This window comes from Anabrus simplex, chromosome 4 (assembly GCF_040414725.1).
Source record: "Anabrus simplex isolate iqAnaSimp1 chromosome 4, ASM4041472v1, whole genome shotgun sequence".
NCBI classification, from domain to species: Eukaryota; Metazoa; Arthropoda; class Insecta; order Orthoptera; family Tettigoniidae; genus Anabrus; species Anabrus simplex.
In genome coordinates, this window is record NC_090268.1 from 89350366 (window position 1) to 89363315 (window position 12950).

The following is a 12950-nucleotide window of genomic DNA, read 5'->3' on the forward strand; positions in this document are numbered from 1 at the left end:
TACTAGCGCCGTGCCAGCATACAACGGGCCATCTGGTGACAAATGAGCGTACAACTTACTAAGACAAACGGTGAAGCAATCTTAAAATCAAGCCAACATTATTGAAGAAGTCTTCCTTGTGATCAGTCGAGATTTTCTTCTGAAGACGCAGAGCAAAGTTCTCCACGAAACATAAAGAATTTTCACCTACTTTTCTTGACACTGCACAAGCCCTAAAAAAACCTGCATCTTGTCAAAAAGGGTTCACTGTTACTTCCTTAAATTCCTATGCATGCATAGTGTCGTATAATATCCTCTCATAGTTGGTATCTAGTAGTTTCTCATATAAGGTGACTTAAGAGCAAAACAAACACTGTATAAAAATGAAGAAAAACTGGCTTGGTTTGAAATTTGCTAGAAGACTTTTGAAGATGGAAGAAGGTGTAGCAGTTCGATATTTTTCTTTTCACACGCGCGCACACTCTCTCTCTCTCTCTCTCTCTCTCTCTCTCTCTCTCTCTCTCTCTCTTGCCTAGTTGCTCTTGTGTATAAGTTTCCTTAACTTTTCATACAATATATATGTACAGTATTTTTTAATTGCAATGTCTTACCCTTTATATTTCAGGTCACTGGTGATAATGTACCCCAAGCTATTGAGAGATTTGAAAATAGTGGATTGCGGCAATTTGTTCTGGATAATGTTAGAAAATGTGGATACCTGAAACCTACACCTATTCAGAAACATGCAATTCCCATCATAGTCCAGGGAAGAGACGTCATGGCATGTGCTCAGACCGGCTCAGGAAAGACTGTAAGTGATGACGCGTGATGATTTAGATTGTAGTAAACTGGATAAACTTTCATAATTAACCTTTACTGAGACTACTGTTGGTAGCAATGAGATCAAAATTTGTAATAGCTATGATATTTGAGAGTATAGGGATAGTGCTATACCAAAAATGTTTTAAGGGAAAAACGTCCCTCTGACAGTTATCAGGTTTTAATATTGGAAATGATAATTTTCATAGTATTGAAACCGAAACTTCCAGGTGAAATTGTGATTTCTGAGCTTGACTAGAATTGACCCTAGTATTTGAAGACGGGACAAATTGGCAATTAATACCTTATTTACTCACGTATTAGACCCCTCTCCACCCACCCCCACACAGTCAGATGTAGTAAGGGAAGTCCAATATGTGTGATAACCTCAAATTGGATGCAGTGAACACACAACTTGTAGGCTATAAAGAGCTACAGGTTGTACAGTAAATATTCTACACTATTCTTTAACAAACTCAGGAATATATTCGGAGTTTTACTGGCTATTTTTGTTGGACGGCAGTATTTCTAAATTTAAATAGACGATAAACGGTGAACACATGACTTAGGCCTACGTATAATGTAAATATAGTCAGTGTTAGTTGCTCTTATATCACGCCATTCTTTTCATCTCGTTAATTGTTCTGCTGAGGTTGACAGGAAAGGTTATGGATATCTACAGGTGTGGTGGTAATGAGTTTTATCATAATGTTTAATTTTGTACATTTGTTGTCTCCCCTTTTTTATTAATGCATACCGTAGCATGTTTTGTTTGGCATCTCCGAAAATTGTGAAGGTAGTTAGTGGAGACGTAAAATCAATAACATTATTTTTGTTATGATTACTATTTATTAGGTACATTGGCAAGTAAAACAATTATGATCACACTCACTACTGATCTGCATTTAGGGCAGTCACCCAGGTGGCAGATTCCCTATCTGTTGTTTTTCTAGCCTTTTCTTAAATGATTGCAAAGAAATTGGAAATTTATTGAACATCTCCCTTGGTAAGTTATTCCAATCCCTAACTCCCCTTCCTATAAATTAATATTTGCCCCAATTTGTCCTCTTGAATTCCAACTTTATCTTCATGTTGTGATCTTTCCTACTTTTAAAGACACCATCCAAACTTATTCGTCTACTGATGTCCTCCCACGCCATCTCTCCACTGACAGCTCGGAACATACCACTTAGTCGAGCAGCTCGTCTCCTTTCTACCAAGTCTTCCCAGCCCAAACTTGGCAACATTTTTGTAACGCTACTCTTTTGTCGGAAATTGCCCAAAACAAATCGAGCTGCTTTTCTTTGGATTTTTTCCAGTTCCTTAATCAAGTAATCCTGGTGAGGGTCCCATATACTGGAACCATACTCAAGTTGAGGTCTCACCAGAGACAAATATGCTCTCTCCTTTACATCCTTACTACAATCCCTAAATACTCTCATAACCATGTGCACAGATATGTACCCTTTATTTACAATCATATTTATGTGATTACCCCAATGAAGATCTTTCCTTATATTTATACCTAGGTATTTACAATGATCCCCAAAGGGAACTTTCACCCCATCAATGTAGTAATTAAAACTGTGAGGACTTTTCCTATTTGTGAAACAACCTGACTTTTATCCCCATTTATCATCATACCATTGCCTACTGTCCATCTCACAACATTATTGAGGTCATTTTGCAGTTGCTCACGATCTTGTAACTTACTTATTACTCTGTACAGAATAACATCATCTGCGAAAAGCCTTCTCTGATTCCACTTCTTTACACATATCATTGATATATATCAGAAAACATAAAGGTCCAATAATACTCCCTTGAGGAATTCCCCTCTTAATTTTTACAGGGACAGATAAAGCTTCACCTACTCTAATTCTCTGAGTTCTATTTTCTAGAAACAGAGCCACCCATTCAGTCACTCTTTTGACAAGTCCAGTTGCACTCATTTTGGCCAGTAGTTTCCCATGATCTACCCTATCAAATGCCTTAGATAAGTCAATCGCAATACAGTCCAACTGACCTACTGAATCCAGGATATCTGCTATATCTTGCTGGAATCCTACAAGTTGGGCTTCAGTGGAATAACCTTTCCTAAACCCAAACTGCCTTCTATCAAACCAATTATTAATTTTGCAAACATGTCTTATATAATCAGAAAGAATGTTTTCCCAAAGCTTACATACAATGCATGTCAAACTGACTGGCCTGTAGTTTTCAGCTTTATGCCTTTCACCCTTTCCTTTATATACAGGGGCTACTATAGCAACTCGCCATTCATTTGGTAAAGTTCCTTCATGCAAACAAAAATCAAACAAGTACTTTAGCTTTTCTAGTTTTCAACTTTTGTATCTTACTTTAAATGTCATTGCTGTCATAGGTAAATTTTAATACCTCTTTAGTATTAGTCACCTCCTCTATCTGGACATTATCCTTGTAACCAACAGTCTTTACATACTGCTGACTGAAAACTTCTGCCTTTTGAAGATCCTCGCATACACACTCCCCTTGTTCATTAATTATTCCTGGAATGTCCTTCTTGGAACCTGTATCTGCCTTAAAGTACCTATACATACTATTCCATTTTTCACTAAAATTAGTGTGGCCACCAAGTATGCTTGACATCATGTTATCCTTTGCTGACTTCTTTGCTAGATTCAATTTCCTAGTAAGTTCCTTCAATTTCTCCTTACTTCCACAGCCATTTCTAACTATTTCCTTCCAACCTGCACCTCCTTCTTAGTCTCTTTACTTCCCTGTTATAATATAGTGGATCTTTACCATTCCTTACCACCTTTAAAGGTACAAACCTATTTTCACATTTCTCAACAATTGCTTTAAAACCATCGGAGAGTCTGTTTACATTTTTATTTACCGTTTTCCACCGATCATAGTTGCTTATTAAAAACTGCCTCATGCCTGTTTTATCAGCCATATGGTACTGCCTAACAGTCCTACTTTTAAGACATTCCTTTCTTTCACATTTATTTTTAATTACCACAAAAACAGCTTCGTGATCACTAATACCATCTATTACTTCGGTTTCTCTATAGAGCTCATCTGGTTTTACCAGCACCACATCCAGAATATTCTTCCCTCTAGTTGGTTCCGTCACTTTCTGAATCAGGTGCCCTTCCCATATTAACTTATTTGCCACTTGTTGGTCATGCTTCCTGTCGTTCGCATTACCTTCCCAACTGACATTTGGTAAATTGAGATCACCCGCTACGATCACGTTCCTTATAGTTTCCCACATAGCTGATTATCTTATGAAATAATTCTGAATCAGCATCTGCGCTACCCTTTCCTGGTCTGTACACTCCAAAGACATCTAGTTGCCTATTATCTTTAGAAATGAGCCTTACCCCTCGAATTTCGTGCTTGTCATCTTTAACTTTTTCGTAGCTTACAAATTCTTCTTTCACGAGAATGAATACTCCCCCTCCTACCTTTCCTATCCTATCTGTACGATACACCCTCCAGTTCTGTGAGAAAATTTCTGCATCCATTGTATCAGTTCTCAGCCATGATTCAACTCCTCTTACAATATCTGGTAAGTATATATCTATTAAATTACTTAATTCTATTCCTTTCTTTACAATACTTCTACAGTTGAGCACTAACAGTTTTGTCATCTCTACTTGTTTTCCAGTTCCCTGTTCCCTTAACACCCACCCACCTACTGACAACAGTTCTACTCTCTTTCCTAGTCCAAGTCTCAGCTGCATAAGTCAGTATAGGTGCATAGTACATTCTGTACATTATCTCTTTACTTTTCCTTTGTACTTCTTTGCTCCAAACAAGTTCCCTTACACTTTGGTAGAATTAATTACCCTGCTGTACCTTCCTGCTAATCTCCATGTCCACCCTGGCATTTTGCATTAATTCACTTCCTAGGTATTTAAAGCTGTCCACAATTGACTTCCAATTTTCACAGTGCCCTTTCCTTGCCTTTTTCCGCCTTTCCCCTCTCGACATCACCATAGTATTGCTTTTTTCTGTACTAGTTTTCATGGCATACTTATGGTTTTTTTTTTTTTTTTCCCCCTTCAGAGTATCTAGTTGTTGTTGCACTTCTTTGCTGTTCTTTCCCCAGATCACAACATCTGCAAACAGCAGTATCTTCATCTCTTTATCTCCATAGGCTTTCTTTGTTTCCTTTATAATTTCGTCCATGACCGTAATTAACAAAAGAGGTGACAGCACACTCCCCTGTTTTAGTCCAGTCTTATTCCTAAAGCATTCTGTCGAACTGCGGTCAGTACTCTACCACAGTTGCTGTACATTGCTTGCACCATTTCTAACATTTCTCTTCAGAGTCTCTTTTTAACCTTCTGTCTGGGTACACTATTATATGCCTTTTTTTTATATGAGTCATGACCAGATCCTTTTCGTATTCCCAGTTCTTTTCCATCACCTGTCTCATGCTAAAGATTGGGTCCACTGTAGATCCACTTCTGAAGCCATATTGTTCCTCTTGCAGCTCTCCTTAAATCTTTCTCGTTCTTCTAATAGCCTTTCCAATATTTCAACTACCTGCAATGTACGTGATATTCCTCTATAGTTACCACGAACTTTCTTGTCCCCTTTCTTCAACACTGGTATTATCCCCTTTTTTCCCAGTCTTCTGGTATACACATTTGTTTCCACATACACTTCAGTCAGTACAACCATTGCATACCAACAGGTCTAACAGCCTTTATCATTTCCACACTCATTTCATCCATCCCTGCTGGTTTTTCCATCTTCATCTTTTGTGCCGCTAACTCCCACCTCCAGCAGTTACATCATCCTCTATTGTTGAGTCCTCACATTGTATTGCTTCTGGCTCCCCTGTACGTTCACATTCAATAGCTTATCAAAATAATTCCTTCCATCTTTTTATCTCTTCTGAGTGTGTTAATAATTCCTTATCTTCCTTTTTCACCAACTTTGTGATAACTTTCTGTCCTCTTAACTTTTTAGAAGTACATACAGCATCTTTTTACTGCCATTTACATCCACTTCCATTTTTTGTAGTAGTTTTCCTGTATTTCTAGGTGCCCAGCGGTTTAATCACCACCTGCCTGTATTGTAAACATGTTCGTCACCTAAAGTTGGGTTTGCAGCTGCCAAAAAGTTGTCTTTTCAGGAATCAATTATTCTTTGACCTTTCTAGAGATACCCATCTGATATAATTCTCTCGGGAGTTGGCTTCTCACACAAGTCCATCTCTGCGGTAAAGTATGGTGATCCTTGTTCTAAGTGAAATGTGTCGGAGGTCTGTGTTAATATGAATCTTATGTCCTAGTGACATTTTCCTGTAGTCAGTAGCTTGGAGTTCAATTTGGAAGCTGGAAAGAGACTCCCTATAAAATGGAGGTTTGTTCTACCATTAACAAATCCTGATGTCAGAATCATCTTCGTATTTGTTCTTTGAAAAGAAAGTTGTTGAATATTTCAAGTTCTAGGGCCTAGAATGTCACTTTTACATATTGAAATATTATAAAAACATCGTAAGACGTATTGAATTAAATTTGCCCAGGTGCATATCCCAATGTGTCCTAAATAACTTCTGCCTCAACACTAAAATATTTAATGAGTAGCCTCACTGGATGTGGTAAGAGAGTGTGTGTAATCCATGCAGTAGACCCTGTCCAGTTATGGTATTTTAAGCTTACTGTATGAAAATGGTTTGACTCTAATTTTGTTGTTTCAGGCTGCTTTTCTTCTACCCATTATCAACGTGTTGTTAAGTGATCAGAGAGACTTGGTGATAACATCTGATCACACTGAACCTCATGCCGTAATAGTTTCACCAACTAGGGAACTGACTTTGCAGATTTTTAATGAAGCAAGGAAGTTCTCTCATGGTTCCATCATAAAGGCTGTGGTTGCTTACGGTGGTACTGCGGCTTATCATCAAGCTCAACAAGTTATGGTAAGATATTATAGTTCAAGTAAATAAATCTTTGTTAAATTCTCTTAACTTACCTTTTTCTTTCCTGCCCATACAGCCTTTTCTACTGAGCAGGTGCTTAAAAGTGCTGAATTTCCTACCACAAGGGTTATATGATAGCCCTCTTAGTGGAAAAATATTTTTAGTTTTAAACCTACCAGTGTGCAAAGCAGAATCTATGAATTGTCATTTTTCTGCACTGGACAGTTTTCAACAAAGAGATGGATTTCTTCAGCTCTGGTTCATACAGTTCAGTAACATTGAGGCAACGTCATTAGGTCGCTTTTATGCTTCTCCTTTATAGTGGTAGTAATGTGCTTGTCCAGTTTTCATGTTCTCTCTTCCTAGACTTTATACCACATGGTATTAGGGCTTGATTTCCTTATCCTCCTCCACTTTACTCTACCAAAGTAATCGTCTTTCGAGAGTTGGCATTGCCAGGGCTTGATGTCTTAACTACTTAGTTAAGTTTTTAGTTCCTAAAATATGGAACATCTTCAGCTAAAAATGCAAATGTTAAAATTGGCATATGTAATTAAAACACTGATGGTAAGATTGAGATACTCAGTCAGCTGATGGCACAAGGAAAGTAAGCACAGCGAGACCAGCAGGGAGACTCCTTCACAATGCCTTACCAACAACTTTACACAAAACCTAACTTTACTTCGATTTCTCAAAGAGTTTCTGGGGTCCCCTAAATTTTTTAACAAATTTTAAGTTCACTAATACCAGCTTGAAGTTAAGCAAAGTTTATATAAAGTAACAACAGTAATAGTTCAAGCTTACTTTTGGAAGGAAGACGATAACTTTGTACAAACAAGTCTTAGCCCGCTGTCGCACACATCGATGATCAAGAGCAACCAACTGGCATCGAGTACTAACGACTAAATTCAGTTACTTTGTCACACTGGTCATTGATCGAGAGGGATCGACTGCACAGAAACAGCCAATACTCCCGCTCAGTACTGTACAGGCTACAGATTTATTCATATTCACGAGTGGAAAAGAGTGTGCTGTGAAAGCGATAATTCAGGTGAAGATGTTCTAACGTATGAACATATTAGGAGAAATGAAAGAACCAGACAATTGCAGTGGACAACGTAAAAAGCCATGGAGAATCCCACAAACGTGTGCCTTCGTTGTGGAATGACGAAGGAAAATTCAGGAACTAGTACCGAATGCCCCTCCATAATTATAAGGAATTAGAGGAAAAAATGAACTTGCTAATAGACATCAGGCAAACAAATTACAGGAAAGGTATAAGTTCTGAGGAAAGGCTGGCACTATCGTTATATTCAGTATTCACATTTTTTAAAGGTTTAAAGTCAGAAGCGATATTCACCTCTGAAACAACTATGTCCCTGGCAAAATATAACAGAAGATTAGTGGCAGGTACATTTCTTTGCATTCTACAGGATTCTAATAAAGTATTGATTAAAAAGAACTGAAAACAATAGATGCATTTATATACATCAATTTGAATTCATAATTTGAAGGTACTCCAATTAACAGTGGAAATATAGTTTTAGGCATACAGGTTTCTGGACATTGGTGACTTATACATGTCTGCATCTTACAGATTTAGGATTGCTCACAATACATCAGTGGATTTGTTCCTGTTATATGTGATGCCATTCATAGAGGGCTACAGCCAGAATTCTTGACTGGGTGAAAATTCCAACAAAAGCCTCACAACAGTGGTTCATTGTACTTCACATATAAGACTAATACCATTTATGCTTATTTGTTTTAATGATGCTTGTTCTTGGGACATAATTACTGTCTTTTCAAATGATATTTTGAGGTGTTTATTAGATGGAGTTTAACAGCTTTTTATTTTTATTTTTTCATACCACTTGGTGAGACCCCACCTACCAAAATAATAGACATATCAAGAAGTGCTTCCAGACAAAATTTACATTACCTAATGTAGAAATAGTGTGTCAAGGTTTTACGATTCTGTAAATAATTTTTAAAGAAAGAAAAATGCATTTATGTTCTGCAAAATTATATGGAAATTTTCACTGACTTATTGGCTTGGAAATGATAGTGTGATTTAAGGAATTTGTGAATGAACTGAGATACTTTACAAGTCGGACTATTTCTGAAGTAGGGAATGGGTCTTACGGAGATATCGGCCTTATGGATCTTGGGTAGTGCTTTTGCTGTGGAAAGCTTTGGATTCATGAGTATCATTTTGGATTTTTCAAGATCATTAAACAAAAATGAAGCGTTCTTAATAATGGTCTTCATGTCTCTTTGTATTTTATTAATTGGGTCCTTTTTAGAGGTTATGAGGTTGTTTTCTATAAATAAACGTTCGTGATTCATTGATGTAGTCACTTTTATCCACGGTTACGGTAGCATTCTCTTTGTTGGCTTTTGTTATTAAGTCTTTTTTTTTTTTTTTCAACTTTCTTTCTTTCTTTCTTCAGATTGTGGACTAAAGCTATGTGTCAGTGTTGGGTTTAATGGTTTGTTGTTGATTAAGGATAGAACATAGTTTGTTTGACTTCATATAGGATCTCTTCTTGTATGTTTATCAGTATCTTAATAATGGCTAATTCCAATTTAGCTATGGTGTAAATTAAATTATCACAGTTAGCAGGATTACCCCGATTTAGGTCCCTTGCTCAGCACTCAGGCCTGACGCCCTTAAAATGTCGTGGCCTACAAAGTTTCCTATGACGAGGGGATAAAGTCCATCGCCTCCGTGTGCATTGCAACACAGTACAATGACACGAACCCTTGTACAATTTCCTGGCCGCAATTCTCTCCTTTAAAATTATAAGTCCATTTGGGCTAGGCATTAAAAGAAGCAATGCAGTTTCATCGGCATTGACAATATCGTTCGGTGCGTACGAAATGATTTTATGAGCCACGTCCTTTCGCCAACTGTCGGCATCGCCCGTGTTCGCGGATTCTGCTTCTCCGCACTGCCTGCTGTGTGATTCTGTGGCATTCCTTATAATGCTGAATACAAAAGAATTAAGATTTCGCTTGAACCTGGCTAATGTGAAACACACTGTACACGCACCGAAATGAGTGAAAGTGCAGAAAGCTACCCTGTACATTCCGGAAGCCGATGCGTTCCATCATGACGCGGATAAATGTTGTATTCAAGTTACTCTGTAAAATACTACTATTTTTTAATGTAAAGGCAGTTTTGAATATAGTTTCTGTTAAATTCAGGTGCAGTGGTTGCTGACTACCTTGACATATCTGCCAACCCTTCTGATCTACCCAGAAACATTCCTTTTTTTTTTTTTTTTTTTTTTTTACTAATTTTGTGACTTATTTTTAGTTCTTCCCATTTTTTACCAATATAACCTCAGTATGGTCAGTACTTTTCCACTGGGATAAATTGTGTGCTTGTGTAATTTACGCAACCTCAGTTTCAAGTGTGCTTATTTGGCAAGTGTTTCATCAGTTGTCTTCGTGTATCGTGTTTCCCACTCACTACAGCATCGTGTGTGTTTTAAAGCTGGGAATTCGGGAGGGCAATCATCCTACAAGTGAGAGAGGCTAGCGCGCGCTAGCCACTCCGTTAATCGGTACGAAAGGTAGTTTCTTGTTCGCGTGCTGTTAACACTTTTTCTGTGCGTAGTTTTGTTGGAGTTGTGGGCCACATGATTTTTCTTGTGGTTCTATGCTTTTCTCCCTGTTGAAGTCGTATATTAATAATGTAGGAGGCATATTGATCTGTTTTGTATGTGGTAGTTTTGCGTATTTCAGTGCATTTTTCATCCTTAGTTCATAATTTGAATGTATTTCAGAGAGCTGTGTCGGTGACAATTCCTGCTATTTTTTTTCTTCACATTATGGCCACAAAACATAAACGCTATTTGCAAGTGTTCGGAGATAAGAGATTGAATTGCCATTCTTGTAACCGTAGTCAATTTGCCTTGTAACTGTAAGCCTTCTGTCATCGAGACTGTGGCGCATTATACACGATAAAATCAAAGAATTAAAAATCTTCCTATTTTTTATTTCTAAAAGTTGGCAGGTATGCTTGAATATTCGTTTTTGTCTGGGAGTGTTCAGAAGAAAATCAGACTTTTTCAAGAAATAAATGCGACGAGATAATGTACCGATACAGGGTAAAATTTGAGATGCTGAAAACTTCTTGCAAGTACCATACCTGTACTTTATATCATTACTTCATGTAAATATATGTATCCTGATCATCCTCTCATTTAATACAGTACACTAAGGGTTTTTAATGTGCAAATTCATGTTGAAATAAGGTTGATTCTTCAATAGGTTCAGCAATAGGCTAGTTTTAAGAATTTACTTATTTCAGTATAACAAAATTTCACTATAACAAATTAATTTCTGAGGTCCCCAAAATATTGTTCTACTGGTATTTTACTGTAATATGCTTGCTGAAAGACATGTCTGTGTCAGTGTGACAATAATAATAATAATGTACTCCAGTAGTTCTAAATGCAGCCGAAACCCTGTCTCTAAATGCCAACAAAGAACTCCTCGAAGAACTGGAGAAAAAAGAGCGCAAAATTATGAGAGGAATCTTGGGATACAGAAATGGAATCCAGCAAGAGAGATCCAACGAGGAAGTCTACAGCAAAATAGAGAACATTACTGACACAATCGGAAAAAGACGGACACGATTTTATGGACATATGAAAAAAATGGACGGAAGAAAGTTAACTAAAGAAATCTTTCACTTTTTTGATACAATTCCCTGGTTAGAAATACCAAAGAAGACCTGCAAATGTTACATATCTCAGCTGAAGACGCCCTTAACAGAAATCGCTTCTGCAAGAAAATATTGACGAACAGGTTAAACTGAGACGAGCAACTGAAGAGAAGACACGGTGCTCCTTGGACAGAGGAGCGTAAGGAGGCCCACTCAATAAGAATGAGGGAAATTTGGGCTCTAAAGAAGGCACAGTTCAGTGTCAAATGCAACAAGACTTAACATGGTCCTTGATGGCCCCAGCGAATTGTGTGTGTATGTATATATATATAATGTAATTCAACAGGGAAAGGACTGATATGGTCATAGATCTCAAAGTCGCCTTTTCTGAATGCACATGGATGTATCCACTTATCGTATGGGGACTTTCATTTTATTAACCCTCTTGCACTCAGCATATTGCAGGGGTTTTCTTGAATCAGCTCGAACTAATTTCTGTGATTTTGCACCCAAATTACAAAAAATCAATAGTTAGAGCTTAACACATATTAGAATAAATCACACTATTATAGGAAACTATGAGCGTTTCAGAAATGAATATAACTTGGACGTATTATTATTAGTAAAGCCGAAAAATTATTAAAATTTGAAAATAATTTTTGAAAAATAATGGTTTTCAGTGACAGGAAGATCAGACATTATCACGCCTTTCTTCTTTACTTTTAAACCTGAAAGTAAGAACATTTAACCACGAACCTACGCATATGTAGAATACACCCACGGTATCCCCTGCCTGTCGTGAGCGGCGACTAAAAGGGGCGACCAAGTGATGCTGGTATTAGAACCATGAAACTACTATTGATTAGTACCATCACGCGGGGAACACCATGGGTCGCCTTTACTTACGAGTAGTACCACTATATTTGGTACACAATAGGTTTGCGATTAGTAGCAGCAGAGAGTGGTTCCCCTGTGGGTTTCCAGTACCTGTGTGTCGTACCCATGTGAGCAACACCGCGGGTCTGGGCGTTGCCTGCGAGTTGTACCACTATATGAGCGACACCGTGAGTCTGCGTTGCCTGTGATTAGTATCCACTCTGTGAGGAACACCACGGGACCCATGGGACCGGCACCCGTGACTAGTACAACTAGGTGACGAAACTCATTGGTTTACGTTGGCTATGAGTGGCGCCATTGTGTGGGAAACACCATAGGTCTGCGTTACCTGTACAAAGTACAATACTTGTGAGTAGTACCATCTTGTGTGGAACACCACGAGTCTTCGCTACTTTTGATTAGTACCCCAACATGACAAATACCATGGTTCTACTTTACTAGCGATAAGTACCATTTTGAGGGGCCTTAGACCTGGATTTTGAACCCCTCTAGACATCAAACTTACTCGATTCAAGATCGTGCTTTATAAGTGGTCCCTTGGTCAGTAATACTGCTATATATGATCTTTTTCTCTTTTTTTTTTTGCGTTGGATCCACTGGGTTTTTTTGTTTTTTTTATTTTTTCTGGTTTCATGTCCATCCATTCATTCTTCA

General features: G+C 37.8%; 1 protein-coding gene across 2 annotated transcripts in view; it reads left to right on the plus strand.

The window, feature by feature from the left end:
- Positions 1–12950, plus strand: part of vas (ATP-dependent RNA helicase vasa) — a 120591-nt gene that overhangs the window by 70344 nt on the left and 37297 nt on the right. For both annotated transcript variants that reach the window (XM_067145137.2, XM_067145138.2), the window contains exons 5-6: positions 605–790; positions 6500–6721. In XM_067145137.2, the coding sequence (XP_067001238.1) occupies positions 605–790; positions 6500–6721 (408 nt within the window). The remainder of the gene's footprint in view (positions 1–604; positions 791–6499; positions 6722–12950) is intronic.